At 40.4% G+C, this 15723-nt stretch overlaps 1 protein-coding gene across 1 annotated transcript in view; it reads right to left on the reverse strand.

The window, feature by feature from the left end:
• The window catches only part of tmem132e (transmembrane protein 132E), a 224859-nt gene that overhangs the window by 16201 nt on the left and 192935 nt on the right, over positions 1–15723 (reverse strand). The window contains exons 4-5 of the mRNA XM_036524691.1: positions 6991–7183; positions 1289–1432 (exon numbers count right to left, since the gene is read on the reverse strand). Coding sequence (XP_036380584.1) covers positions 1289–1432; positions 6991–7183 — 337 coding nt within the window. The remainder of the gene's footprint in view (positions 1–1288; positions 1433–6990; positions 7184–15723) is intronic.

A 15723-nucleotide genomic window follows, 5' to 3' on the forward strand; every position in this document is an offset into this window, starting at 1 on the left:
TTACATACAGTACGCTTTCAAGAACTGAGCTGCAAGTCTCATTTACTGCAATCTTAATACCATAAATATGCATGACCAACGGGGCCAACAAAATGATACTGAAAGCAGCGGCCTTGTCTGTCTTGTGGACATCCTTTTGGTATTCTGGAGAGTGTTTTATTGAAGTGTCAGGTCTCGTGTACATCTCCGCTGGAAGGGCTCATCTTGCATTAGCTTCTAAAGTTCAATAGCCGATGCAGTCGAGCAAAACCCACTCAATAACAGTGAGCTAAGGCTTCTGTTCTAACAGCAAGCGTTAGTTATAATCCTCAACCCTATTGCAGCAGGATTAAAGGCAATACACACAGGCGCGCGCACACACACACACACAAGGAGTATAGAATATAAACATCATACATAAGCGTGGAAAGAATCACGGCTGCATTTTCATTTTCCGGTTCTTTTTCCATGGTGATTGTGAGGACACTTGCCATTGTTATTTCGCTTTGAATTTAAATAAACCTACCCTATAAAACACAGTCCCTGCATCAAAGCAAAAGACCATAATTTCCGCGTCAGCGAATACGGAATTGTTCGCCATCTCCGGGATCACCTTCACTCCGAGGCACAATGGTAGAACTATTTTGTCAGCTGTTGCCACGCCATTATCAAACGGTCTTTAAGAGAGAGCAGATGAGCGAAGGCGTCTTCTGAAGAATCGCAGCATTTCCAAGCGTGAAGTGCATGGGGATTTATCCCAGTGCTTAAAGCCTTGTTAGGCAACTCGGTTAGCCATTTTGCTCCGCAGCGGGAAGTCAATACTGCACCTCAATGCAGGTGTCACCCACAGTCACCATGAGGTTTTTGTAGGGGGGAAAAAGAATGCCAGGGAGGAGTTTGATTGAATTTCTTACCCATTTTTGTGTCAGCAATACCCGCCCCCACCAACAAAACAGATTCCCAATGATTTTATTCTATAGTACTCATCTCAGTATTCTGGGAATTTTGATATTTCCAAAATCCTGCAGGTATATAAAATGCAATGAAGTAACAGCACAAACTAATGAAAATGTCTTAGAGAATCACACAGATACACATACGCTGTCCAGATCATAGCAACAATGATAATGTACCCCAGTTAACCTTCAATTCAACCAGGGGTTCAAGGTATGAAGTCAATATCAGAGTGAACATATTAAGGAGTCTATGATGTTACCACAACAGCTTTTGAAGGACATGTACTGTAATAATCAGAACATATGGGAACAGACACTTGGATGTCTGTTCTACAAAAGATTCCATACTGCACCTTAACAATGTCCTCGTTGGAGGTCTTGCACTCGACAAAGGATGAGACATCAGTGACGACACCGCTCATTTCTATGGAGACAACCTTCACTGGGATGGCGACTGTCCGGCCGGTCAGAACTGCGGTGTTGATGATCTCAGTGTCCTGGAGGAGTCATAAAGAGACAGGAACCATAAATATAATATTTCATGTACACATATGTATATACCTATGACACTATTCCTTATTTTTGACATAGTGAGAATATCATAATCAGAGTTCACAAAAATATATTTCATATTCTGCATGACCATGGTTTTGTTTCTTGGCTTTAAATCAATAGTCTTTCCTTAACAACTTTTAACGCATTTAAAATACCAGTCCGACACATTAAGAATCGTACCTAGATTTTTAAGGCATTGTACTGAATAACAAATACACCTCTTTTAGGAGTAAATACGATATAACGGAAGAAAGGAGAAAAAAAAACTGGAAATCAATGGATTTTTGGGAAAATTTTTTGCCTGAAGCTCAGATCAGAATTTGCATGTGGCCTGTTTCTTTTCATTGGAACCTGCCCTAATCTAACAATGTAAAACAATTACAATATTGATCTGAGAACTGGTGCAATGGATGAAAAACAAAACAAAAAAAGCATGCAAATAAAACCAAGTATGTCAGATTATTAGAAACAAATGTGATGTTATTAGCAAATATAATTGACAAATGTTCCTTTCATGTTGGTAATGTTGGTAAATGGCCTTTTGTCAGCAATGAGTGACTTCCCTTGGCATAATGAACCTCTAATGACTGTTTAGACTGAAAGTGACTTTAGTTATGCCACTAATGAGTGGTGTCGATTGTTTTGGATTTATGAAACTGCTCTGTCTTTGCTAGTGGCAAATTGGCGATATTAAAAACTATCATCCACCTAGCAGTTGACAGAGGGCTTCACAACATTTTTGACAGATAGCAATGAAATGCAGAAGACACCTAAAAATCAGATAAATTGCCTGTAAATAACAGCCTGAACTGAGGCCAGCCCACGCAGGACTGTAATGAGAAAAATAGGGCGAGGACCAAGAGGCAGATTTACACCCTTAATTATGACTCCACTAAGATGGATGAATCCAATTAGGGGGCACATAGGGTGCTCATTTGGAGGGCTGTGTTATATCAATTTAGCATTTTGGTCTCATCTAAGGCCCAAGGATATACTGTAATTGAATGGGTATTATTTTCCTTTCGGGGGCCCTGTGTAGAAGTGAAAACAGGCAGCATCTGAAAGAAAAAAAAAAGTATATTTGTTTTTCCCCAGTACTGAGATTTCATTGGGGCCAATGAGAGCATTTTTATTCATTGTCAAATCACCTATTCCCTTTTCATGTTAATTAGCTTATTCATGCACAGCAATAAACTAGATGTACCCTTTTTTGAGGAAGAGGAAGGAATGATCTTAATGAGGGACTGCTTTTGAAAAGAAATGAAAAAGGTTGATTTCCCACTACTGTTCCCTGGAAAATACACCTCAGAATATTCATTGTCCTCTGCTTCAAACAGTGTATGACAATGATATGCAGAAAAACAAACAGGAAACAAACTGTAATGTTTCTGGGGAGAAACAGAAGAAACTGGAGAATCATTAAAGATTTTATTTGCATTGCAATGCAGTTTTATGCAAATAACCTGATCCTGTACAATTCCAGTATCAGTATAATGGAATCATAGCTTGATCATAGCTTGAGTGCAAGATTCAACTGATTTATAGATCCAAATTTATAAATCAATTTAGACGTCTAAATCCCACATAGACTTATATATATCATTTGTGTGGACAACTAGTGGAATACCAATAGACCACTGATGTGGACCACTGGGATACAACATAAATGCAAAATGAAATAGAATTTTAAAAGTTGTAAACAATTTGGAATGTAGTATTGCATTTATTGTGCATTAGTGTCCAGAAACAGACTGGTTGCTCACCGTTTTGGACATAATTCCAGGGCTGAGAACTATTAACAATATGAAGATTGATTTCAGTGTCTTAAACATGAAACACTGCTTGGGGAGCCAAGGTCAGCTCATTTATTTTTTGACATAGTGTAGAATCAAGCACATCAGCACAGCTGAGAAGCAGGCTGTCAAACCTGCACCCATGACTACCTCGCATGTAACGCATGATTAGACCAGGAGCCACAGTCCAGCAAAACAGGGCCAAAGAGAACTGACAGAAATCTGGTCCACTTTTATCAGACCTGTTTCTTGTTACCACCTGCCCACTGACGAAATGGATATATTTCAATACTGTATTACGACATATAATAATATTAATTTGTGTCCTCCATTTCTGATGTTGTGTTCCATGCTGATGCCTGAAAGGCTAGGATATGATCTTGTAATTGCTATGCAAAAAAAAAAAAAAACACAAGTACAAATAAATAAATAAGTATCAGCGTTTGATTTCAAGGGCTCTTAAGATGAAGTAGCCTGAGTAGTGCGATGCGGCAGCTGACCTAACCCCATGCAGTTGACCTCTGCACCGAGACCCCCTTTAAAACGGCGTGTAAATTGAGGAAGGCAATGTCCTGCCTGCCGCCCGAGATGTAATGTGGTGTGAGTGCGTGCCGCCAGCCTTTAGCGAGGCGACGCAATGTTTTATTTATTATCCGTTACTGCGCCGCGGAGCAGCGCGGCGCTCAGCCTCCCATGACTCCCCCGCTCGTTAATAAGCTGCCTCGGAGACAACTTCTGACGCTGGGTGCTAATTGTGCCCAGACTGCGGCTGCCAGGGGACCTGGCCAGGCCTGACAGACAGGAGTGATGGCCTGTGCTGATTTAACTGCATCCCCCCTGGAAGTCGCTCCGCACACAGTAAATTCCCTTCGAGTTGTAGCGGCTCAGCCTCTCTTCAAGGGAAGCTGGCAGCGAATTTGCTTACCAAGGCTTTTAGACCCTGGGATTTCCGCCTCCCCCCACTCCCTCTGTGCTTAGGCTAAATCAGAGTGGAACACATTCTGCGCAATTGGCGTGCTGTCTTTTTTTTTAATTCCCGTCTTTGTTTTTCTCAAAATGTGCAAAAACATTCCCTGTGCTGCTCTGCCTGCTCCCCGCTTACAAATTCACAGATGCAGAAAATAGTTGTTTGAGTCTTTTAAATTCTAACAAGCTGCCAGCTCACTGTAAGTTAGCCAAGGTCAGGTGTTGAGTGTTTCATGTTCACCGTGTTATCCTTACTACTGATGCATTCCAAACCTCTACAGATGCGCCATTATACTCTCTCTCTCTCACTCTCACATATATACAGTATGTGTCTTTGCATTCCTGTTTTCTAACTGTATGATGACAGCAAGCCTGCAGCACGCAAAGCCTGACATGACTCAAGCCCTTCTGCAGGAGGGGAACTTCTATTATACCACTTCTCCGGTGTTCTCGCTGTACCCAAAACCTTTTCTTGTTAGTTTAACTTCAATCCTCTTTCTGCCTGGCTTCTCTGGCAAACCCTCGCAACACACCACTAAGTTTCATGAATACGGAAAGACCAAGCCGTCTTCCCTTATTAACCTCCAGAGGAGAGAGGAGGATGTTCTCTCTACCTGGCTGCCTATGTGCTGAACCGTGCTGTTGCTTAATATGAGGGGCTAATTTGCACGCCGGTGGCACTGGTCTAACTTCCAAAAAAAAAGAGCATGTCTTCTAAAGGCCATGTTCTAAAGTTTCTGCTGCTCGGCTCTGGAAAGGCTGTTTGCCAGTGGCCTTCCCAACACTAACAGACCACCTAGGTTTAACCCCCACAGGGATGCTTGGGTATTGAGTTAACGCCTGCTGACCTGCTAATGCTAAACTGCTACATTTCCAATCCTTGATTAATGTCCCTAATTTTCACAAGCTGTGTTTACTGCCTTTTAATTGCCTTTTTCAGGAGATAAGAAAAGTGGGCCAATTAAAGCAACAATAGACACTCACTATGGAGGTCAGCCAAACTGAGGGACCTTGAGGTACCCCTCTTATGAGCTCCAATCAATTGGTCCTGAGAACACAAGTGTAAATTGCACACGTTGTACACTGGGTTTGTTAAAATGGACATCAAGCATTTTTTTTCTGGGTTCATTTTGGGTTGTTTCCTTTGAGGAAGTGCAGCATTCTACCATGGTCTGTTTTCACAGGCTGACCTCTAGCAACAGCATACTGCTATATACTGCTATAGTCCGAAGGTCTTTGTCTTTACTTATTTGATCAACTAATAAAATTATCTTCAGTTTCAGAGGTTATGTTACGCAGCTATGAAACGTGAAACAAGTAGTTTTAAAAAGTTACAAAAAAGAAAATGCATATCCTACTATATCTGTGTCTCTATCTAAAGGGAACACGGAGAATGATTTACAATGAGAAATTCAGGTCTCCAGTCTGTTGTCTATGTTTAGGTTGTATCTGCCCCCTAGCTGGCATTTATAACCAAAATGAGACTTATGATGTCTTAACTTGAACAGGGAGCATATCTCTGATTTATACTCGCAGCAGTAAGAGCAGAGAGAGCTACCTGCTCTCAGCTGAAGCTGCAGAAGGGAGAAAATTACAGTGAGGTAAGAGGGGGAATAATTGCTATAAATGGCTTTTGACGGTTTTGTATGCTATTCCTGATTGACAGGAATTTAAAGGATTGAAAATTATAGCTGCTATTTGCACGTGAAATGTAAAAAAGTGGCAGTAAAATTGCAATTCATGCAAGATTTTGAATACTGCTTTGACAAAGCATTGGTTGCTGGTTCTTCTCAGTGCATGTCTTAGCCATATATACAAGTCATATATATTTGTACTACAGTAATATATATTATGATTTAACAGGTTTAAAGCAAACATTTGGATATATATTCACAAAAAATACAATACACAAATGCACATGATGGCCAGACCTCAAGTGCTGATGTAACAGCTTTCTGTGGCTAAAAATGGATGAAAGCAGGCCAACAGGTTGTTACCTATCACACAGTAAAAACTTATGTATGCAAAGCCATACACATTTACCTCTGTATTCTGATACTCTGCATAGCGTACCGATGTGAGTGTTCCATGTTTACTGTTCTGTGCTTAATACAAGTGTACTCCACTGTAGGCATGCCCAGCTCTGGTCTTGGAGGGCGACAATCCAGCAGGTTTTCCAGCTCTTTAACCACTAACACTCTCAGTTGTGGAGAGAGGTGCTAAATTGGCTTTAATCAAGTATGGTCAGTTGGTACAGTGCCTGGTTGGAACAAAAGATCGTGGCCCTCCGTGATCGGAGTTCAATAGCTGGGCTCTGTGGTGATAATCATTTTGGTGATGCCAGCTTGCTTCTTGGCATGGGCCATTTAAACAAAATAATGTTCAGAAAGTGGCTGGCAGATATGCCAAACATGTAAATGTCTCTCAGCTTGTGCACTGCTTTATTTCCTTAGTAGATGCTGTTATCTGGGGCATCTCACATATAGATTACACATCAGTATTACCATTTTATTTATTTAATTAGCAGACGCCTTTAGCCAGGGGGATAGCATACAGTAGTTCATGCTTAATATATATCATCCTCGCAGCAGAATGCTCGCTAGTGTTATTCAGGTTAAGTGCATTGCTCAAGGCTGCAAGGGTAGTGCTGCAGTCTGGATTTGGTCCAAAGCGAGTAACCTATCTGCCATAATGTATTGCCAACCACCTGATACACAAACACTTGCCAGTATGTTACCTACCATAGAGAGAGGGATGATGGCTTGGATGTCTTGCTGGACCACAGTCAGCTCTGTCACCACCTTCTCAGAGTCTGGAGGTGGGTTCTGACCCCGGTAGTCGATGTTCCAGTTGATTCTGCGGGTCACCGACTGGCTGGTGAAGTTCTCCATCTCAAAGTCTAGCTGCATGACCTCGATGTTGGTGGTGACATCCCTAAAATATCAAAACAAAAGAGTGCTGAACGCACACTGCACCAGGCCTGGGAAGTGTGACAAATTACATTAACATTTATTAAAAACTAGGAAAATTCCTAACTGTTCTTTACAATACAGGCTCTTAATGAGGGTCAGCCTTGTGCTGGACCTTCAAATCCATCAGTACAAACAGCTGTCATGTATTAGGCATTATGTATTGGAGCAATCAACAAATAAAACAATTAGTGAGCTAATTATGCCCATCTGTTATACAGAATTGATTACACAGCATATATTACGCATATTGTCTTCTCCTGTTCTGAATTCTTGAATCAGTCATGCAGTAGATGTTCATAAACAATGCACAAAACAGTAGAAAATGTAAAGGTCTAATCAATGTCGCAAGCTTTGTATTTTCATAAAATGTATTGTCAAAAAATGTAGAAACAAAACATATGGGCTGTACCTTTTGTGTTTAAGCACTACATTTGGCAACATTTGAGCCCATCCTGTTGGAATCTAATCAAACTAATTTGTTTTTGTGGTTAATTTTTACAGCACGAAGCCCATTTAGAAAGAAGTCTTTCTGCCATCTTTGATGATGAAGTATGGACATAATTCCAGGGCTGATAAATAATATCAAGGCAAGCCAGAGCTGTAGTGGCAAATGAGGGTGTCTAGGCTTAATATATAAACAGAACAAAAACTCCATCGTTTTTGCTCTTGCAGCAATTTAACCAGTTAAATGGTACAAGATTTATATAGCATAAAAGAGCAAGTGGATTTCAGAGTTATTAAAAAGTATTTTATGCAGTTTTTCGAGTGTATTTTGCAATGAATGACTGTCACCAGTCAGGCACATAAAATTGAGCCTGTATATTAGCATTTTCATTTTCCCCATTTGTTAGTACAAAAATACACAACAACACTAAGACAAAATTCCCTACATCCATTTACTTTAATATTATGAAATGTAATACAATTAAACAGCAATATTCATCAGTTATGTTGTCCTCAAATATTTAGGACGGTGTAGCGAGTGATGCAGGTGGCTGGATAGGAAACAGAAACTCAAAAGTGTCATTTTTAATGCTGAGGGGGATATTGCCATTACACCCTTAATCAAAGTGCTTTATCCCACTGGCTCTGGTAACATTCCAGCTGTACAAATGGGTAACAGGATGTGTTGGGTGTAAATTTGTAATTCTCCATGGATAAGGGCGTCCCCTACACAAATAAATGGCAAATATCAGCACTGCACACAGTTTAAAGCACACACCTCTCTGCTTTTTTGTGGTCCTACTGAGGATATTTTTCACACAGGTCTCAAACCATAAAGATGAGGCGCAGAAATACACCAGATTTCCAAAGCTACTTCAGGATGGATGGATGGAATCAAACTGAGAAACTGAAGAACCTCTACTGATGGGGGCAAAAATGGATTTACACGATTTTACAATGATATTGGGTCACACTCAACGATAGTGAGACAAACACCGCTCTCTCTGAAAGCTCTCTCCCATAGGGCATGTTCATGTTCCCATAATGAATGGATAAAATTTGAGAACAAGTAATGAAGATATTGATTAAGGTCAGTTGAGCAAATAAACAGGTATACAGACTGTATCAAGCAAATAATTACCCATACAGGTGTACGTTGGAAGCAAGTCACAATAAAACAAACAGATATAAGAGGGAAAAAAACAAAACATGTTTCCAAACAGGTGACAAAATTATTTTACTCTCTCTTAGAATACAAATGTGTAGTACTGCCCCACTCTAGCACAACTACACTCTCACCCATTGACCATAATCTCAGGCATGCCCAAGTGTAAGTGTTACGCTTTGTAAAGGAAGAGAGGTAAAACAGTAATGATGAAAGAGCATGAAATCTTTCCAAGCAGACTGGATCATAAAGGGCTTTTCTGGGATGACACAGTGAAATCTGACAGGCTAAATACTTTCTGTCTGTGATAGAAAAGATTTTGTTTCATGATCGCTCCCCGAATAAGATTTCCTCTTCTTCTGACACCACCTTACACAGGTTGCTTCTCAGATAAGAACCGCTGTGCACGTTCAATAGCACAGGTCGGGGCAGCCTATTCACTCACTGGGAATTCAAGTCAAATAGCGGGGGTGGTGTGTGGAAAAAAAAATCCGTTTGAGTCAGCAGAAAGTTGAACAGAATTGGAGACCAGCTTATCCGCCACAATCAGAGTGAATGAGAGACAGCTTCGGCCCCTGCTTCAGGCCAGGCGGTGTTTGGCACCAGGCTTAATCTGTGATCATTTCCTTCTTTGATTCGGGCTGTGCTGGATGCTCATTTGAAGTGCCCTGGAATGTACTTTAAATGGTGGGGTCCCTCAAAAGCCCAAAAGCCATGATCCTATGGTCCAGTGCTTTTAAGACTCCTAGACTGGAGTATTGATATTTACATAGGATCTAGCAGAGAGCACTCATAGCAACAAATGGAAATATAACCACTACAACTTGCACATTCAATGCAAATATCCACGGGCTGAAGCAGTACTATGTTTCTTCTGCATTAATGTTTAATGTACGGGAGGCAAAACCCCAGGGGACAATGCAGTGGCAGCAACTCTGACATAGCACAAGGGCTTGTCACGCATACATTCATGGCAGTCTAATGAAAACAAAACCACGCCACAGACAGGTCAGATTTCATTGAGTCAGAGGGGTTATATCCATATCTCTCTAGCCCTCTTCTGTCACAATGTATGGAAGACTTGTGACATTCTTGCATGGGTTGCCATTTTGACAACTTTCGTAAAGACGGATGAAACATGGACACACTGCACATGGGTACAGTGGAGTGTTTGAAGAGACGCATGTTCATGGCGACAACTGCATTCTTTCATGTAGATGCCCACAGAAATTAAGTATCAGCACCTCTTCAGTTTACATTTGATTTACAATATTTTATTTACCCACTCTTATCCAGACAGACTTACATAGTGTACGATTTTATGCTTCCCATTTATATAGCTGGATATTTACTGATGCAACTTGGGTTAACTGCCTTGCCCAAGGGTACGACAGCAGTGGCCCATCTGAGAATTACACTAGTGACCTTTGGATTATTATCCCTGCTCCTTAACCCTCTGCAATGCCTGGTACAAAAACCTTTTTGCAAGTCTTTCACAACCTGTAACATTTACATGGGAAGGTCCCTCTGTACAGGCAATTATGGGCACAACGTTATTAATTTTTTCCCCAATTCTTGTACATGATGAGAATGGTTATGGCTTTCAAGCAGAAAAAACAACACTTTTTAAAATATCTTACTCCATGTTATAAATACAGACTAAATAACAGCCCTAGGCATCTTCTAAGAGTGGACCCCTGATGTTTGAGCTGTCGGCAAAAAGCTCTTCCTGATAGCTTCAGTGGCAGATATTTGAACCCAAAGATACACAATTCTTGAAAACCAAAGCACAGGATACATGAGATGGAGGAACAAGGAATAGAAAGTGTATTATCCATTGCAAAAAAGGGAGAGACATCATACAATGTTGACTGCTGGGTAAGCAATTGCTAAACTGTTCTTTTTAGTCTGTATTGAAAATTAAAACCTGCTGTGAGCAATATTCTTAAGACACTGGATGCACAAACTTCTGATTGCTGTACCTTTTGTTTAAATGCAAAACACGACAAACAGAAACTCACAACAAACTTGTTAACTGAGAATCAATTGCAATCAAACTTGTTAGCTTTTTCTTCCACAGGAAAAATGCTTTTAAATAGCTAATGTTGGCATAATTAGAGACTAACTTCCAAAAAAACAATTACCAAGCACAATGCACTAGGGAGGCAACCAGGGACCCTGAGTCCAAATGGTTATTAAACATCGTTTTAATTAGAGTATGTACCAAATGACCTGCACTCACAGTCATTTTTGGGACAAATTACTTGAAATGGCAAAGCAATGGAGCAAAGAAAGGAACTAAGAATGCGATACAACATGTAAGACTGCCAATCTGCAAGAGCCAAAGAATGATATGTAGTTTTTTCAGTAGCAAATTCTTTGTTGTAGAGCTCAACCACTGAACAGGCCCCTGCAGAGACTCTGTAGACTAATGTGGACTGTTAGAAAACATGACCAACTTTCCAAGAGAGCTGTAAAAATCTGAGTGAAGCTCAGAAATATTCCAACAAAAAACATGCTTTTACCTTAACTTTAACAGCGTTATGTACATTTTACTTCCATTAGGCATTTTATTGACACACCATTCGTTGAACTCAAAGAAATATGTGAAAGAAAAAAGCAACAGCAACATCACTCTCTAGTCAAGTTGCCCCTGTAACAAAATCTAAACAGGATTTGTAAAATCATAATTCTTAACCTGATGAAATTCAAATCCGAAATAATCGCTGGTAACAAGTAACATTTTGGATGTGGACTTGTTTTCCTGTCTTTATGTAACTCTTGCAATTACAAATGAATCTGTATGAGAGCCTATCAGTCGCCATTACCGTAAACACAAAGTAAATAAAGAACGCACAGGACCTAGAAAAAAATGAGGAAGGAAAAGAAAGAACACTTGGGGCAAGGGGGCGAGAACAGAGCGCAAATGCGAGAGTGTTGAAAATTAGCATTTAAAAGAGGTGGTGAGAGTCGAAGTGGAGAGAATTACAGGGGCACTTCATAGCACTGAGAAGGCCATTAAAATGAATCGGGCCAAAGAGCGGAAGGACAGTGGTTTGAAAGGAACTGCTGATGCGAAGCAGGGGCCACATCTTGTTTACATTGCTGTGTATCCCCACCCACGACTGGGCCATTAAGTCACCACTGGCTCATTCAATTAGACTGCCTGTCTTGTCTTTGATGTTTGGTTTTACATAAAGCTATCCAGACAAGGGAAGTCTACTGTCCATATGTAAATGAGGTTTATGTAAGGTTCCAACAAAGAGCTTAATGCTGTGGCTCTTGCTATATTTTTTTATTATTCATTTGTACTGCAGTATACTGTAGTCATCAGTCTTTTTATACAGGAATCAATCATAAGTTTTATCATAGCTATATACTCTACAGTGGTTCTTTTCATATCCCAACAGAAATGGTTAGAGGATGAAACAAAAGTTGTGAACAGTCATCTCAACAACAGGTGAACTACCTTGCAAACTGCATGTCCTTGAAAGGCAGAAGTGAGTATTCTCAGTTTTTTCTTCTTCTGGGATGAGGACAACAATCTTGTATATTGCCTTAGTAGTTCAAGCATTCTGCAGACTGACCATCATTTTTTGCAAGTGTCAATGGAATCAATCAGTCAAAATGATACTATTATATGGACTGTGAAAAGAGCTGCTCCTCAACAACAGGTCAGCAATAATTCTGAAACATTGTTACTTGAGCTGAATAGCTCTCCAGTGAATCCATATATGGAGCAAACATCTAAAAACTCTTCACAAAGCATTTGTTCAAATAAGACAGGAATACTTGACGTTTTATCTCAGGACCGTCCTGTTCAACACTTCTTTTGTCGACATGACAATAAGTATTGGGATCAGCGCGTATACCACTGCATTGAATGGACGTGCAAAATCAAGTTCATAAACTGTTTTATTGACTGACCCCATGCAGGAAACTGTACTTTGTTCCTTGAAGTAAAAAGAGGATGTCAATGCTCCCATTTCCCCTTTTCTTGCGCTTTCTAGTGTCGCATTTCTTTCACTCCAGCTTCAGTAGCTTTGTTTAAAATTGGGTCCATTTCATAAGAAAAGTACCATCTTCCAAATATGGACAGGCACAGTGTGGGTGATTTACAACCCTGTTTTCTATGAGAAATAATTAGGACCATGCCTTAGCCAGTGTATTATGTGTGATGTGATTGATGGTGTGGGATACAATAAACATGCTCAATAAAAACACAAAAGAAGAACGCTTTTTGTGGTGCATCCTGTGAGATGATGGTGAAATTGGAATCTAGAAAACAATTTGCAATGACGCAAGACCACTGATGCTTCCTTTGGGAGGCAGACACTAGGGCTGTTTTGGGATGATGTGTATTTTGTAAAGCAGCCTCACTGAGCACTTTTATTTCAAACATATTCCAACCTTGAGGAAAACAGTTATGAAAGTTATATCACAGTTAAATGTGCGTTCACAAAGGTTTTCCATTAATGTTACCGCACTTAGCACGGTGAAGTATGCTTGAAATAGCTCCGGGATTCAGTTATCTTTATTGCTTTTTAACAGCTTGAAGGCTTAAGATACTAAATCAAATGAAAATAGGAAATAGCGGGCTATTAATTCCAGGAGTAAAGAAACTTTACCTGACTTTAAAATGTAAGAAGGTCTCATTAGTAAAAAGAACACTTGAGGGAGAAACAACACTAAGAGCCTAACAGGAAGGCACCCCGGATGAGACGGAAAACAAGCCCCAAGGAAAGTGTTTTGTTAGAAGTACCAAGCATTCATAAATCAAGCTTGTAGGACCCAATGGCTCAGTGGGTGGTAAGTGCAACTGAAAACTCTCCTGGGTATCATTTTCAAATATTCAGATGTATTGACTTTTTTCGAGACATATGTGACAAGGTATAATAATGCTATTTGTAAGTGCATTACTCTAGGTGCCCTATTTCCTATTATATAGTGTAACATTACTGATGCTACAATATCTTACAGATATCTGTATATTGCATTTACAGGCTGCAAATGCATCTCTGATCACAGCACTTTTATCCCCAACTCATGGAGAAAGTACTATGGATTTTGTGGAGAGATTGGATTATGTGCTTCCTTTAGAATCAGTCAGGTCTGAGAAAAGGTGCATGACACACTATGTCACAATCAATGCTTGACCCCCCACCAGCATGTATATCCCACTGCATGACAGGATGTCTAAGATTATTTGGAGTGGCGCTAAACTAAATATACTAACAAGAGAGAGTGACTAGGAGGCGAAGGAGACAGACGTGAAGAGTCTAATGTTTTATTCACATAATGTCACTGTTTGTTTCTCAACGTTCAAACCAGGTTAGCAGTCCTTTCATCTTCACAACTCGACAGAGCAGCAGAGGCGGTGTTGGAGCAGTTTGCTAGTGGCTAAACACAAGACTGCGGTTGAAGATAAAAAGACAAACTCCTTGTAACCCCGCAGGGGCCTCCTGAACATGCAAGCGTATGGTTTGGGGGTGATGAAGATATGACCACTGAAGGCCTTTCTGTACTATTTATAAGGCTAAAAAAAGTTCAAGGGAAAAAGTTGGGGGGGAGGGGGGGGTGCAATGCCATTGTAAAGATCTTGTGAGTTTTCCAGTGTAATTGACCAGCAGTCACCAATGATAACTTTCTGCTCACTATACAGATGTCCAGTTACAGTAACACTGGTTTACTAGTCCAGAGTGGAATTTTTAAGAACGATGAAGTCAATACTGTTAATGGAGGGGGGCATTAGAGAACAGTGCTTTATCTACCGTAACCTACACAAAGATGATTGTGAGCATTACTCAGACTTCTCAGCACCTCAATCATCTTACTTGGGCCATCTCGCTCAGTCCATTTCAAAATCAAGTCCTGTTCATCTAAATGTTTTTGTTTTTTTTCTACTGACTATACCTATTTGCTGATAGGTTTCTGTTGTGACGCACATGCTCATTGTGAGGGCATTATGATGAACCTGACCTCAGTCATCTGTATTGTGCCTCTGACACTCTTTTTTGTGCTACACCCACAAAGTAGGCCCACATTGCTGAGCGATGGCATTTGCAATCAGCATATAATCAACACCAATCATTGTTCCTGGAAAGTGTGCAAATGGTGTGGATGTGGGGGCAAATCATTTACCGATTTCGCAATAACCTTCTCCAAACTGACCTTGAAAAGTAGATAAATTTCTTGTTAGTCACTTTGAGAAAGAGTGAAAGATGTTGGTAAGAAAGTCCAAAACAGCAGCTCAATCTGAGGTGGTGGCCATGCAACTCCATGTAGCATTCTGCTTTACCCAAAAACTGCAAGAGAAGTTTCAGCTCAATGTGCAAATGCCTTGCTGTCAACAAGTCATGACATTTACTTGGACATTGGAGGGTTCACTAACACATATATGTAAACATCTAACAAAACAATTATATAACAGACCCCTCTTTCCTTTGTGGTTTGCATATTTTTTTTTGTTGAAATAACTGTCTTATGGCTTTGACAGCAGTTCCACTCTACCATTACATGGCAAGAGCCGAGCACTGCAGCTAATCAATGCAGAGAGAACTCCAGAGAAGATTCATCAGTTGGAACAACCGAAGAAATTATCCCCATGAAGCTAATGCTTCATGCTTGGTATGTCCCATCAAAAAATTTTCCCAGGCTCTCACTGAACATCCCTCAGTGCATTTAAAGACTATTTTTTTTATGCTGCCCCCCCCCCCCCCCCCCCCCCCCAATCCACATTTAGTGCTGCCATTCTGGAAGCTGAAAAACACTGAAAAGAACAGGAGGCTCATTTCTTCTTTGGTTGACTAGTTCTACATTTCACTCTCTTTGCCATTTCTTACACAGTGGCCACATGACTACCATTCTTTATTTCAGTGACAAATCTGGTCTCC

This window comes from Megalops cyprinoides, chromosome 3 (assembly GCF_013368585.1).
Source record: "Megalops cyprinoides isolate fMegCyp1 chromosome 3, fMegCyp1.pri, whole genome shotgun sequence".
NCBI classification, from domain to species: domain Eukaryota; kingdom Metazoa; phylum Chordata; class Actinopteri; order Elopiformes; family Megalopidae; genus Megalops; species Megalops cyprinoides.